We start from the raw sequence: 12,715 nt of genomic DNA on the forward strand, positions 1-12,715 counted from the left end.
ATAATTCTGTCGACTGAAACTTTTGCCACATGTTCCACAAGAATGAGGCTTCTCACCTGTGTGAATTCTCTTGTGGACCAACAAATGACCCCGTTGACAGAAACTTTTGCCACATGTTTCACAAGAATGAGGCTTCTCACCTGTGTGAGTTCTCTTGTGGTCCCTCAAATCACGCTGCTGACTGAACCTTTTGCCACATGTTTCACAAGAATGAGGCTTCTCACCTGTGTGAATTCTCACGTGGACCAACAAATGACTCCGTCGACTGAAACTTTTGCCACATGTTTCACAAGAATGAGGCTTCTCACCTGTGTGAGTTCTCTTGTGGACCTTCAAATCACGCTGCTGACTGAACCTTTTTCCACATGTTTCACAAGAATGAGGCTTCTCACCTGTGTGTATTCTCATGTGGCGCAACAAATGACTCCGTCGACTGAACCTTTTGCCACATGTTTCACAAGAATGAGGCTTCTCACCTGTGTGAGTTATTTTGTGGACCTTCAAATCATGCTGTCGACCGAAACTTTTGCCACATGTTTCACAAGAATGAGGCTTCTCACCTGTGTGAGTTTCAATGTGGCGCAACAAAGCACTCCGTTGGCTGAAAGTTTTGCCACATGTTCCACAAGAATGAGGCTTCTCACCTGTGTGAGTTCTCTTGTGGACCTTCAAATCACGCTGCTGACTGAACCTTTTCCCACATGTTTCACAATACGGCTTCTCACCTGTGTGAACTGTCATGTGTCGAAACAAAGAACTGTGAAAACTGAACCTTTTGCCACATGTTTGACAAGAATGAGGCTTCTCACCTGTGTGCATTCTCTTGTGGCCCGGTAGCTTGAAACTTTTGCCATATGTTTCATAAAGTATCTTCTCATCGGTGACCGTTAACTGATGTTTTTTATGGTCAGTTTTCTCACACGTTTCTTCATAGTCAGCCTGCTTCTCTGAAACATGAAAGATGTTCTCACTGTTTCTATGAAACACCTTGAGTTTTTTCAGCTTCAAATTTGGAGCTGATTCTGAGTCCATGTGTCTTTTCTCATGGTGGACTTCAGAGTCCTGAGAGAGGAACCACTCAGTCTCTGGTACTTCTGGTTCACTCAGGTCACTGTGATGCTCAACAGAAGGAACCTTCAAGGTTTCACTTTCAAACTTTAGAGTAAAATGTTCTGCCTTCTGGCTGCTACCGAGTTTCTTGTGTTCCTCAATCTGTGAGGATGTTGGTTCCTCCTGCTCCTCCTTAAACTGATGAAGTCCTGGTTCTTCTTGTTTGATCTGTGGAGGTTCTGGTTCTTCTTCTTGTTTGATCTGTGGAGGTTCTGGTTCTTCTTCTTGTTTGATCTGTGGAGGTTCTGGTTCCTCTTCTTGTTTGATCTGTGGAGGTTCTGGTTCCTCTTCTTGTTTGATCTGTGGAGGTTCTGGTTCCTCTTCTTGTTTGATCTGTGGAGGTTCTGGTTCCTCTTCTTGTTTGATCTGTGGAGGTTCTGGTTCTTTTTGTTTGATCTGTGGAGGTTCTGGTTCTTCTTCTTCTTTGATTTGTGGAGGCTCTGGTTCTTCTCCTCTGATGCGTGGAGGTTCCGGTTCTTCTTCTCTGATGTGTGGAGGTTCTGGGTGGTCCTGTTCTAGACAGTAGTGTGTTTCTTGTTTAAAGAGCTGCTCCTCTCTGCAGTCATGGTCCTGTTGGAGCTCTGCAAGGAAACAAAAGCAGGAGATCAAAGATGATTTTATTACTATCAGCACAATGAGGCTTCTCACACAAGTGAAAAGCATCATTCTGGTCATTAGCAACATGAACTCTACAGTCCACTTACAAAATCTGTTACTCCAGCAGTCAAAGTGAAACTTCAATTCATAATTCAAAAACACATTCCAGTCCCATTGTTATTTCTTGATCCTCTTCAGCTGCTGATTAATGAATTATCAGAATGAAGTGTTTTGAGGCGGTGTCTTCACTCACCTGCAACATTCTGCTAACTGTTTACTCCACTACCTGAAGTGTAGGGATAATGAGACATCCTGCTTTGAAATGTTGTCAGGAAATGCCTCTTTAAACAACATCAACCTCCACAACTTCACTGGGCAGACCAGTGAGGGCAAAGGTCATCCCGGTTCCATCAAGCACATATGCTCACAGCGTCTCCATACCTGTTCTGTGTAACTTGATCTGAGGATTCCAGTTGATTTGCAGCATTCTGTGTTGACGAGCGATCTCCTCCTCGTACTGAAGCACAGCTTGTTGAACCAGGGTGAATATTTCCTCAGCAGCAGCAGCAGTTAGTCTCTGGATGGTCAAGTCTCTCACAGAGTGGTGGGAATTGTCTCCTTCACCATCAGTAACAGTCTCCTCTTTAATGTGTGGAGCTTCATGTTCCTCCTGCTCCACACTGGAGCTCGTCTTCTGGTTCCCCGTGTGTTGCTGTGGACCCTCTGGAGGGAAACCAGACAAAAGTCCCTGATGTGATGGATGTGAAGGTTTTACAGTGATGGCTGGATGAAACAGGACAGGAGATACTGAAAATACAAACATTCAATCACAACAAAACCTGCTCTGCTCAGTAAAACTGACAGTACATTTGGGCTTTAAAGGATAAATGGGAAAACTGTCTGGATGCAACATGACTTTCTCTGAGTTCTCAAACCTTTGTGAGAACCATATGAGATGTTTCCCACTTTTTCTCCGAGCAACACTGAAACGCATCATTACTCTCAACGGTTTACTGCAATGTCTGGATTATAAAGGTGAAGCGAAAAATCTGCACAAACGCGTGTTAGCTCAGACTGAGTGTAAACAAATCACTTCCTCAGTTTGTAAACAACGTTTCCTCTGTGTTTAATACTGAAGGTTTCTGTTACTTCAATGTGAACAACTGCTGCTGCAGCCTCGTTTCTGTTTGAAAGCTTTAAAGCGATACTTCAACATTCTGGCAATTATAATCCGCACATTCACTACGCTGTGGAACACCAACAAATAATATTGTAGCGTTACGACACTGAAGCAAATACTGGGAACTACTTTTTCTTTTGAAATCACTACGCCCAGACAAGTAGTTCCGTCTTAGCAATCTTCGCATAAACAACTCAATCTCGTAATTTTGCATTAATATTTAACAGCGTAGTGAATGTGCGGATTATAATTTGCCCACCAAAGTGTTTTGGGGTTGTTGGATTTTGTATTTGATGAGTTTGACGAGGGGGAACCAAAATACCATCCACTTCCATTGTGTCCGTCCTGAAAACCTTCCCCGACTCAACTCTGAATAAACAACAGCTCGCCCTCACAAAACAAGTAAGTATACTGTTCGAAATGACTAATGAATTGCGCTAAACGGGCCAATTTGCCAAAATGTTGAAGTATCGCTTTAAATCAATGGAACGATGATCCAGGAGTCACATTCATGTGTTCACTCTCACGTTTCAATACCTGTTCTGTGTAATTCGACATGATGTTTCCACTTGATTTGCAGCAGTTTTCTCTGTCGATCAATCTCCTCCTCGAACTGGACGATAGTTTGTTGAAACACGGTGAATATTTCTCCAGCAGCAGCAGTTAGTCGCTGCTTAATAAACTCTCTCAAAGCTTGAACTGAACTCATTCTTTCCTCTGAAAGACATAACCGCACAGCCGCCATCACTACTTCTTCTTCTCTGACTAATCTGGAGGATCACAAACGGCGTTCAGCTTCATCCTGACTCCTGCTGGACACAGGGGGAACTGCAGCTCATCCTCTGTGTTACTGTATATCTTACTCACCATTTGTTTGTAAGAATGTATATTTGTTGGTAGCCTTTCCAGCATTTCTTTGTGGATTCATGGATTCGTAAATTTGGATCTTTTTTGCCCTTTCATTTTGATTTTATGGATGTGGATGTTTGCGCCCCTTTACATGGTGGTGAAACAGAAGCACTGCACCAGTTTGAGAAATCTGAAAGTGAGACCGTTTCAAAGCGCTTGGCTGTCAGAATAGTGACATCTGCTGGTTATTTGTATGTACTGCATGTGGAGAGGGAGAAATTGTCACATAGAGCAAAAGTTGCATGTTGCGCCCCCTGCGCATATGTGACGCAGCCCTGAGTCCCTTGATGCACGCAGCGTTCTGGTGCCCGCGCCGGTCAGCCTGACCGTCTGTATTAGTCACTATGTTGAGCCTCGTCAATAAACAGCACGTTTGAAATATAATGTCGTCCACCGTGCGGTTACTTGGAGTAGTAAACGTCACATGGTGTCAGAAGACAACTGGATTTGAGCCGCCGAAGGTCGGACGTGAGAGAGAGGAGCCGAAGTGTGCGTCGCCATGGCGAAGTTTACTCCGCCGGAGCAGTTTGATTTCTCAAAGCCGGAAGCATGGCCTGACTGGAAGCTGAGATTCGGCAGGTATCGCATAGCTTCGCTGCTCACGGAGGAAGGGGAAAATGTGCAGGTAAATGCATTAATTTATTCCATGGGAGCGGAGGCTGAGCACATATTCAAGGCGTTCACGTTCACGGATGCTGCGGATGCAGATAAATATGACGTCGTGCTGGCCAAATTCGATGAGCACTTCATCCCGAAACGAAACGTCATCTATGAACGTGCTAAGTTTCACTCCAGAGTTCAACAACCAGGCGAAAGTGTGGAAGCATTTGTCAGGCAACTGTATGAACTAGCTGAAAACTGTGATTTTGGAGCATTGAAAGAAGAGCAAATGCGGGATCGCATAGTGATTGGAATTCGTGATAAACAAGTGTCACAGAAACTGCAAATGAAAAGTGATTTAACATTGAAGACCGCCATCGAAACAGCCAGGCATTGTGAATTGATCAAGTCACAGAATACAGAGCGAGGACACGGCGCAGAGCACGTGGACAATGTTAAGTCAGTGAAGAAGACTGAACCAAAAAAATATGGCAATATGGCGAAGATAAACAAAAAGATGAAAAGAGGAACATGCACGAGATGTGGGCGTAATCACAGTGAGGCCGAGCAGTGCCATGCAAAAGGAAAAAAATGCATGAAGTGTAACAAAATCGGGCACTTTGCAGCTGTGTGCCATTCAAAAACCGTGCAGGAAATAACAGAAGCTGATGAGAGTGATACAGTGTTCCTGGGCTCAGTAGAGCTACAACAAAATGATGCACCGATTGCAGAGGATGAGCCACCATGGCGGACAACTCTCACTGTAGCAGGTACGCCAGTCTCATTTAAAATTGATTCCGGTGCTGACACTTCAATCATGTCTGAAGCCACATATGGCACACTGCGGAACAAGCCTCGACTCAGAGAAGTGAAGAGCACCCTTCAGAGTCCAGGTGGCACTGTGGCCACAAGGGGGCAGTTTTTAGCTAAACTAAAAGCCAACATCAGTGGACAACTGAGAAGTTGCTGCTTCCGTGTGGTTGTTGTTCAAACTAATGGGGAAAATCTCCTAAGCAGAACAGTGGCAACCAGACTGGGCCTAATTAAGCACATCAACGAGGTCAATGCATTCAGTGGCCTGGGCACACTAAAAGGAGAACCAGTGAAAATCACACTGAAAGAAGGTGCAGAACCATACAGCATCGCTACGCCACGGCGAGTACCAATTCCGCTACTCCCTCGGGTTGAGGAGGAGTTGAAGAGAATGGAGTCAATGGGCATAATAGAAAAAGTGACTGACCCAACTGAATGGTGCGCGCCCATGGTTCCAGTCATGAAAAAGAATGGAAAAATAAGAATTTGCGTGGACCTGAAAAAACTCAATGAAAATGTGAAACGTGAAAAGTTTATCTTACCTACCTTGGATGACATCATGCCCAAGCTAGCAAAGAGTACAGTGTTCTCCAGCCTGGATGCCGAGAGCGGATTCTGGCAAATTCCTCTTGAGGAGAACAGTGCTCGCCTGACCACCTTTATCACGCCCCTGGGCAGATACTGTTTTAAGCGGCTACCGTTCGGGATCACGTCTGCGCCCGAAATCTTTCAGCGAAAGATGTCTGACCTACTGCATGGGCATGATGGAACGGTCGTGTACATGGACGACATATTGGTTTTTGGAGAAACACAGGAAATACACGACCACAGGCTAAATCGAGTCATGGAGACCATCACCGCCGCAGGTCTACGACTCAACAAGGAAAAATGCAGGCTTAGCCAACCAGAGCTGAACTTCCTGGGACAGGTCGTGACCAAGGATGGCATAGCGCCTAACCAAAAGAGGGTCAAAGCCATAACAACAATGGAACCACCCCAGAATGTGAGTGAGCTGAGACGGCTACTTGGTATGGTGAACTACCTAGGCCGTTACCTACCAAACCTTTCCACTGTGTTACAGCCACTCAACGAGCTACTCAAGACTGAGCGTGATTGGTGCTGGGGTCCACAGCAAGACAGAGCGTTCGCAGAAGTGAAACGGCTAATTTCATCAGCACCAGTCTTGGAGTTCTTCGATCCGGCGAAGCCAACCATCGTCGGTGCAGACGCAAGCAGTTATGGGCTCGGAGGAGTCCTCCTGCAGAGCCATGATGGGGTCCTGAAGCCTGTTGCATTCTGTTCGCGTACATTTACGGATGCCGAGAAGAGGTACGCTCGGATCGAAAAAGAGTGCCTTGCAGGAGTGTGGGCCTCTGAGCGTTTCTACCAGTATCTTTGTGGCTTAGAGAGATACAAGCTGCTTACAGACCACAAACCACTGGTGACTCTGATCAACTCAAAAGACCTTGACACCGCACCTATTCGTTGTCAGCGCCTGCTCATCAGGTTAATGAAATTTAACCCAGTCGCAGAATACGTTCCAGGCAAACACCTAGTCGTCGCCGACGCCTTGTCTAGGCAACCCCAGGCAGCCACTGGTCCAGGTGACCTAGAAGCGGAGGTGAAAGCTTACGTGGACTCCGTTGAGGACGACCTGAGAGTGAGGAAGCCGGTCATCGAGCAGATTAAAGACCAAACAGGAACAGATGCTGAACTCCAGTGTGTCCTCAAGTATGTCCAAAAGGGGTGGCCGGAACACTTGAAGAGTGTAGCTGTCAGAGCAAGCACCTACTTCAAAGATCGTGGTTCACTCAGTGAGGCCAGTGGATTGCTGTGACGTGGCAAGCAGATTGTGATCCCTAGCAGTATGAGAGACTACATGTTGCAGAAGATTCACGAGGGCCACCAAGGCCTTACTAAGTGCCGAGAACGGTACAATGGCGCTGTGTGGTGGCCAGGTATCGCCAGTGATGTGAAAAAGCTTGTGATGTCATGTAAACATTGCAACATCTACAGACCGAGCCAGAACAGAGAACCGTTGATCTCCACACCATTGCCAGATCTACCATGGCAGAAGCTCGCAGCTGACCTGTGCGAGTTCAAAGGTCGACACTACTTAATTGTGGTGGACTATTTCTCCAGATGGCTCGAGATCCTGGACTTACCAAAGACAAATTCAGAAACTGTCATACAGAAGCTGAAAAGCATCTTCACACGCTACGGGATTCCAGAGGAGCTCATGACAGATAACGGTCCTCAGTTCGTCGCCGAACAGTTCAAAAACTTTACAGCTGAGTATGACTTCCAGCACGTTACTTCGAGCCCTCATTTCCCACAATCCAACGGCATGGCCGAAAGAGCTGTGAAGACGGCAAAGTGGATTCTCAAACAAGACAACCCTCACCTAGCTCTCATGAGCTACCGCTCAACACCAACAGAGCCAACTAGGCAAAGTCCCGCCAAGTTGTTGATGGGTCGAGAAATCCGTACAACACTCCCTGTACTCAGAGAGAGCCTGCAGCCAGTGTGGCCTAATCTAGAGACTGTCAAGGGAAATGACGCAAAAGCAAAACAGTCCTACGAGAAGTATTACAACCGCAGACACTCCGCCAAGCCTCTACCACCACTTTCCATCGGTGACAAAGTCAGATTGAAGATCAACGGAGAAAAGGCTTGGACAACACCAGCGACTGTGCAGCGCCAGGAGGCTGCGCCGCGTTCCTTTACACTGGAGACGGAGCGTGGCAACACACCACGACGGAACCGGCGCCACATCCAGCTGGTCAACCAGGAGCTGTCATCACCGCAAAAGATGGATGTTCCTCAGCCGACGGATCAAGATGGACAGCGAGTGCCAGCAGAGCAGGACTTATCCACCGCCAGTGCTCCTGCTGATGCCCCTGGTTCCCCTGAACACCCAACTCCAGTCGTTACCAGGTTTGGTCGGACTGTTAAGCCAAACCCCAGGTATGTTAAGTAGTTGAGATGATGGACAAAAAGGGCAGAATAATCCCTTCTCATCTCAAGGGACTGTGGTAGTCTACCCACACCCTTAGTAAAAAAAAAAAAGAAAAAAAAAAAAAAGAAAAGAAACGAAAAAAAAGTGCGTTGAACAGTTTGTGAGACTGTTGTTTTTGTTGTTGTTGTTGTTGGGTGTGTTAACCGTTTTCTCTGCTATGTTCGGACTGTGCTTTAGTGGGTCTGCGTGGGTACACCTTTGGTTTGGCGTTCTGCCTGTAATTACTGTTTGTGTGGTTTATGCCTACTGCGCTTGTAAAAGAGGGGGAGATGTCACGTAGAGCAAAAGTTGCATGTTGCGCCCCCTGCGCATATGTGACGCAGCCCTGAGTCCCTTGATGCACGCAGCGTTCTGGTGCCCGCGCCGGTCAGCCTGACCGTCTGTATTAGTCACTATGTTGAGCCTCGTCAATAAACAGCACGTTTGAAATATAATGTCGTCCACCGTGCGTTACTTGGAGTAGTAAACGTCACAGAAATTACTCAGCACATCACTTTTTCCACATTTATTACAAAATGCATTAAAATTTTAGGTTAACTTCCGCAAAATTCGAGTCGGATTTACAAGAAACAAAAATAATTACCGCAAATTTATTCGTACAAATGTATTTAAAAAATAAAAAAACTTAGAAATGACGTATTTTCACAGCCTTTTCCGGGAAGTTGAAAGTTAAGCTCCGTTGTTTCTTCTGTCCAGCTTCACTGGAGTCCAGCTTTGGTGAATTCAGTTGACTGGACATCCTCTGATGCACAAGTATCCAACTCCGGTCCTGCACGTTCCACTCTACTGTAGGCTTAAGGCCTCTCCAGGTAATTCATTTTATGATTTAGGTTAAAAAAAAAAAGACTTGACGGTAACACCAACATTAGATGTAAGTGTGCTGAAGCAGGGAGAGGAAAATTGGATTTCTGAATTTTATTCGATCAAATATCTTATTAGTCTGGTAATAATAAGACAATAGAACTAGTAGAAGCCATTTATACCTATTGTTGGCAGGATATTTGGCTTTTTTTTCAAAGATTTCCTTTTCTTTTTGTTATTGTTGCAATGTTTGACACATTCTTAGAGGACATAAGTTACAGGAAAAGGATGGCACAGGCACTAGACCAGCAAACAGAACAGGAACAAACAAGGACAAAGGGGTTTCCCGACGCGTCATTAGGCGCGTCATCGACCCGGAAGTCGCCATCTTGGAGGTACTCCGTATCACAACAAAGCACAAGTCCTACGGAAGATCCAGAGCGTTATTAAGAAAAATTGTAAATTATTGCCGTGTCATTGGTTGTACCAATAGGTCAGACCGAGAAAAACTTTTGGAATTCTATAGACTTCCAAAAGTTATAAAAAACCAGGGTGAGGAATGCCAAAAACTACAGCAGGGCCGAGCGGTGCTTCTGGTTAGCAAAGCTTAACCAAGATCTACGAGGGAAAAAAACTGGACAACATCAGAATTTGTTCAGCACATTTCTTGTAAGGTAAGTGAAACAGAGTGCAACAGTTTAAGCTCATTAATGACTTCATATGTTACTTTGATCATTCATAAACGTTTAGCTTCTACAGAAACTTGAATTTTTCTGTCCCTAGCCTTAAGAGATGTATTACTCCTGAAGAAAACAGTTTGTGCTAGATTTTAAAGTATTTTTTTTATTAAAAAAAACATATTTCAGCTATCACACTATATGTAGCCATCAGCTTGGTAATATTTGCGTTTTAGTAATCAATTATTTAGAACCCCAACAAAAGTGCTGGTCCCCCGTGAGGGTCCAGGAGGTGGGAGCCAACTGTACGGATCTTTACCACCAATAAACTGTAGCTTCTCGAAATATCGGGCTTCCTCTTGTAACCCAAGGCCTTCCCGATATTCCTATGCTTCTTCAGTCCGTTTTGACGAGCTTTCTTGTGCTTTCGACATGGCTGAACGCACTCAAATTGTTCCATAACACACAATCGCGACTACCGTCAGTATGATTGTTTACACTGAGCATCTCCAATATGGCGGCGCAGCGAGGGTACCGCCCAAGTCGTGACGTTGGTGAAAACCCGAAATCCCGACTGTTTTCACCAGTTGCTTTAAACTCTGTGTGAGTTCACGCCACGCTCCACCTATGCAGTAATGGCAAATGAATGAATGACAGTTGAAAACGGGTAATGCCAAGATTAAAAAAAGGCTCGTAGACAAAGGTAACAAAAAGCGCAGTGGACACATGGAGGTACGGGAACACGAGGAAAGTGAGCTAATATGCACCGTGGAAGAGGAGACACAGGTGAATCCCATTAGGGAGGAGTCAGCTAATCACATGGTGGGAAGGCAGACAGGAACAGGAGACAAGTGACCTGAAACAGAGACAAGACATGTATGCAAAACTGGACGTGCAGCGTGCACCACATAAACTTAACCCAGGCCAGAGTGTGTCTGAACACATTCTGCACTGGTGCTCGCTGACTGCCTGAAAAATATATATTTAATTTATCATTGTTTGTTTTTTTGGCCATATCTTAAACTGTCTGATCTCTGCAATTGATCTGGATTTATTGTGACAGTGCTCATTGTCTTCGGCATGGTGCAGTTTTCTTGGTGCCTGTAATCCACACATCACTTTGACCAACTCCATACAGTGTTCTCCTTGTCAAGAACTGACAACTTGTCAGTATTGTCAAAGCTGTCATGGCACCCAGCCTCCCACGTTCATCTGCATCCACTCACTTCTGAGGCCGGGTGTCTCGACTGTTGGTGTCAATGCTGCCAGCTCTGATTCTTCACTTCTTAATTTTGTAGTCATTCCAATTAAATGTACTGATAGCATAGTTTATCTCTAAATATAAATATAAATCTAAACCTATCGTTGTTTACTCCAGCTTCCTGCAACTTCTTACACACCTCTCTTAGAAAGTTGTGGCTTATCTGAGCTGGACCTTTCTCCACAGAGTTTGCATGTCTTGACTTTGCATGGTTTTCTGCTGGTTGTTCAGTGTCCTTCAGCAGTCCTGGACAGGTAACCCATTGTGTCCCCTGCCGGGGTCTACTATGAGCTAGGATCAACTCTACCCTGAACTGGGTAGTGCAGTATAGAAGATGGGCCACATGGTGACGTAGTGGTCAGTGCTGGGCGTTTGGTGGTGAAGATGGGTGGATATGTTCTAATCTTTTAACAGATTTTATATTATTTATAGCCCTTTGTTGCTGTGGTCATAGGGTGGTTTCTAATTGTGTGGTTGACATTGGTGACATAGATCAAATGTCAGCTGTCTCTGAACCACTCAGTGTCGACAACTAGGGATTATCAACATGCTGCAGACAGTGTTGAGGTAGATTCCCCATTGTTGTAATTGATATGAATTACATGAGGAATCTCTCTATAATTGAAATCAGTATCTCACATGAAAACGTTCCTCCAGCTTTGTGTATATTTTATCTTTTATATGTTGAAAGCAGTCCCATGTCTTAGCCTATTGATTAGTCTGACTTTGTGTCCGAAGGATCCCATCCATCTGTATGTTCATTTAATGGCCCCGCAACCGGGAACCTGACGAGGATCCCACTGTCTGCTGTTACTGGAAAGAGACATAAATAAACCCGATCGACCGCCTCATTGATTACTTGTCAAATATCTCTCTTAATGTGACTGGTGCGAGAGGGACATCAGGTAGTAAACTGATGGGATGCGTTTGTATCTTTAGATGTGCGTGTGTGTGTGTGTGTGTGTGTGTGTGTGTGTGTGTGTGTGTGTGTGTGTGTGTGTGTGTGTGTGTGTGTGTGTGTGTGTGTGTGTGTGTGTGTGTGTGTGTGTGTGTGTGTGTGTGTGTGTGTGTGTGTGTGTGTTTGCGCAAGATCTTCCCATCAAGCAGTCTTCAGAGATAAAGACGTCTACGGCCAACACCGACCCTATCAATACTACTTCCACAAATTGTCTGCGCATCGTAATCTGTCTTCAGTACTGGATACCGAGTCCACAACCAGCTGTTAAAATGCACTTTGCTTTGGTGCAAGTCAGGCCCGCCCATTAATCTGTCACTGTATCCACTGCTTTCACCTTTAATCATCTGATCTACGTCCTTCAAATGATGGAAACCACAGTTGCTTTTCACACTGTTTAGTTTTGATGACAATGATGAGCCATTTTGATCGGGCTCATGTTTCGATGCCTCATCAGCACAGGGGTGTCGAACACATTTTAGTTCAGGGGACACATGAAACTTAATTTCAGCTGGTTTGATAAAAGACTGCCATAATAAACATTAAATTTACACTTTAAACTTTTTCTTGGTTAAGGTGGAGAAACATGACAAAAGTGTTTTGTATTTTAACAAAGTCATAACATGAAAACAAAACTCACTATGATCTCAATAAAATGCTAATTTTAAGAGTTAGAGAGTTACTTTATTAATCCCAATTTGGGAAATTCGATGCAAAACAAAGTGAAATGTACCACAAAAAAAAAAAGTCCCCTTTTATCGCAAATTCACTCTGACAGACTGGATTTGAGGAT

The 12,715-nt window shown here is 44.9% G+C and overlaps 1 protein-coding gene across 1 annotated transcript; it reads right to left on the bottom strand.

Annotated features, from left to right (window-relative positions):
* Positions 1-54: 54 nt before the first annotated feature.
* LOC115400009 (zinc finger protein 2 homolog) lies at positions 55-819 on the bottom strand (the record flags this gene model as incomplete). Its single annotated transcript, XM_030107662.1, has 2 exons — positions 561-819; positions 55-392 (listed from the first exon to the last, which is right to left on the bottom strand). Coding segments are annotated over exons 1-2 (597 nt in total), but the record flags the coding sequence as incomplete, so codon positions are not given.
* Between the last annotated feature and the right edge of the window lie 11,896 nt (positions 820-12,715).

This window comes from Salarias fasciatus, chromosome 14 (genome assembly GCF_902148845.1).
Source record: "Salarias fasciatus chromosome 14, fSalaFa1.1, whole genome shotgun sequence".
Lineage (NCBI taxonomy): Eukaryota > Metazoa > Chordata > Actinopteri > Blenniiformes > Blenniidae > Salarias > Salarias fasciatus.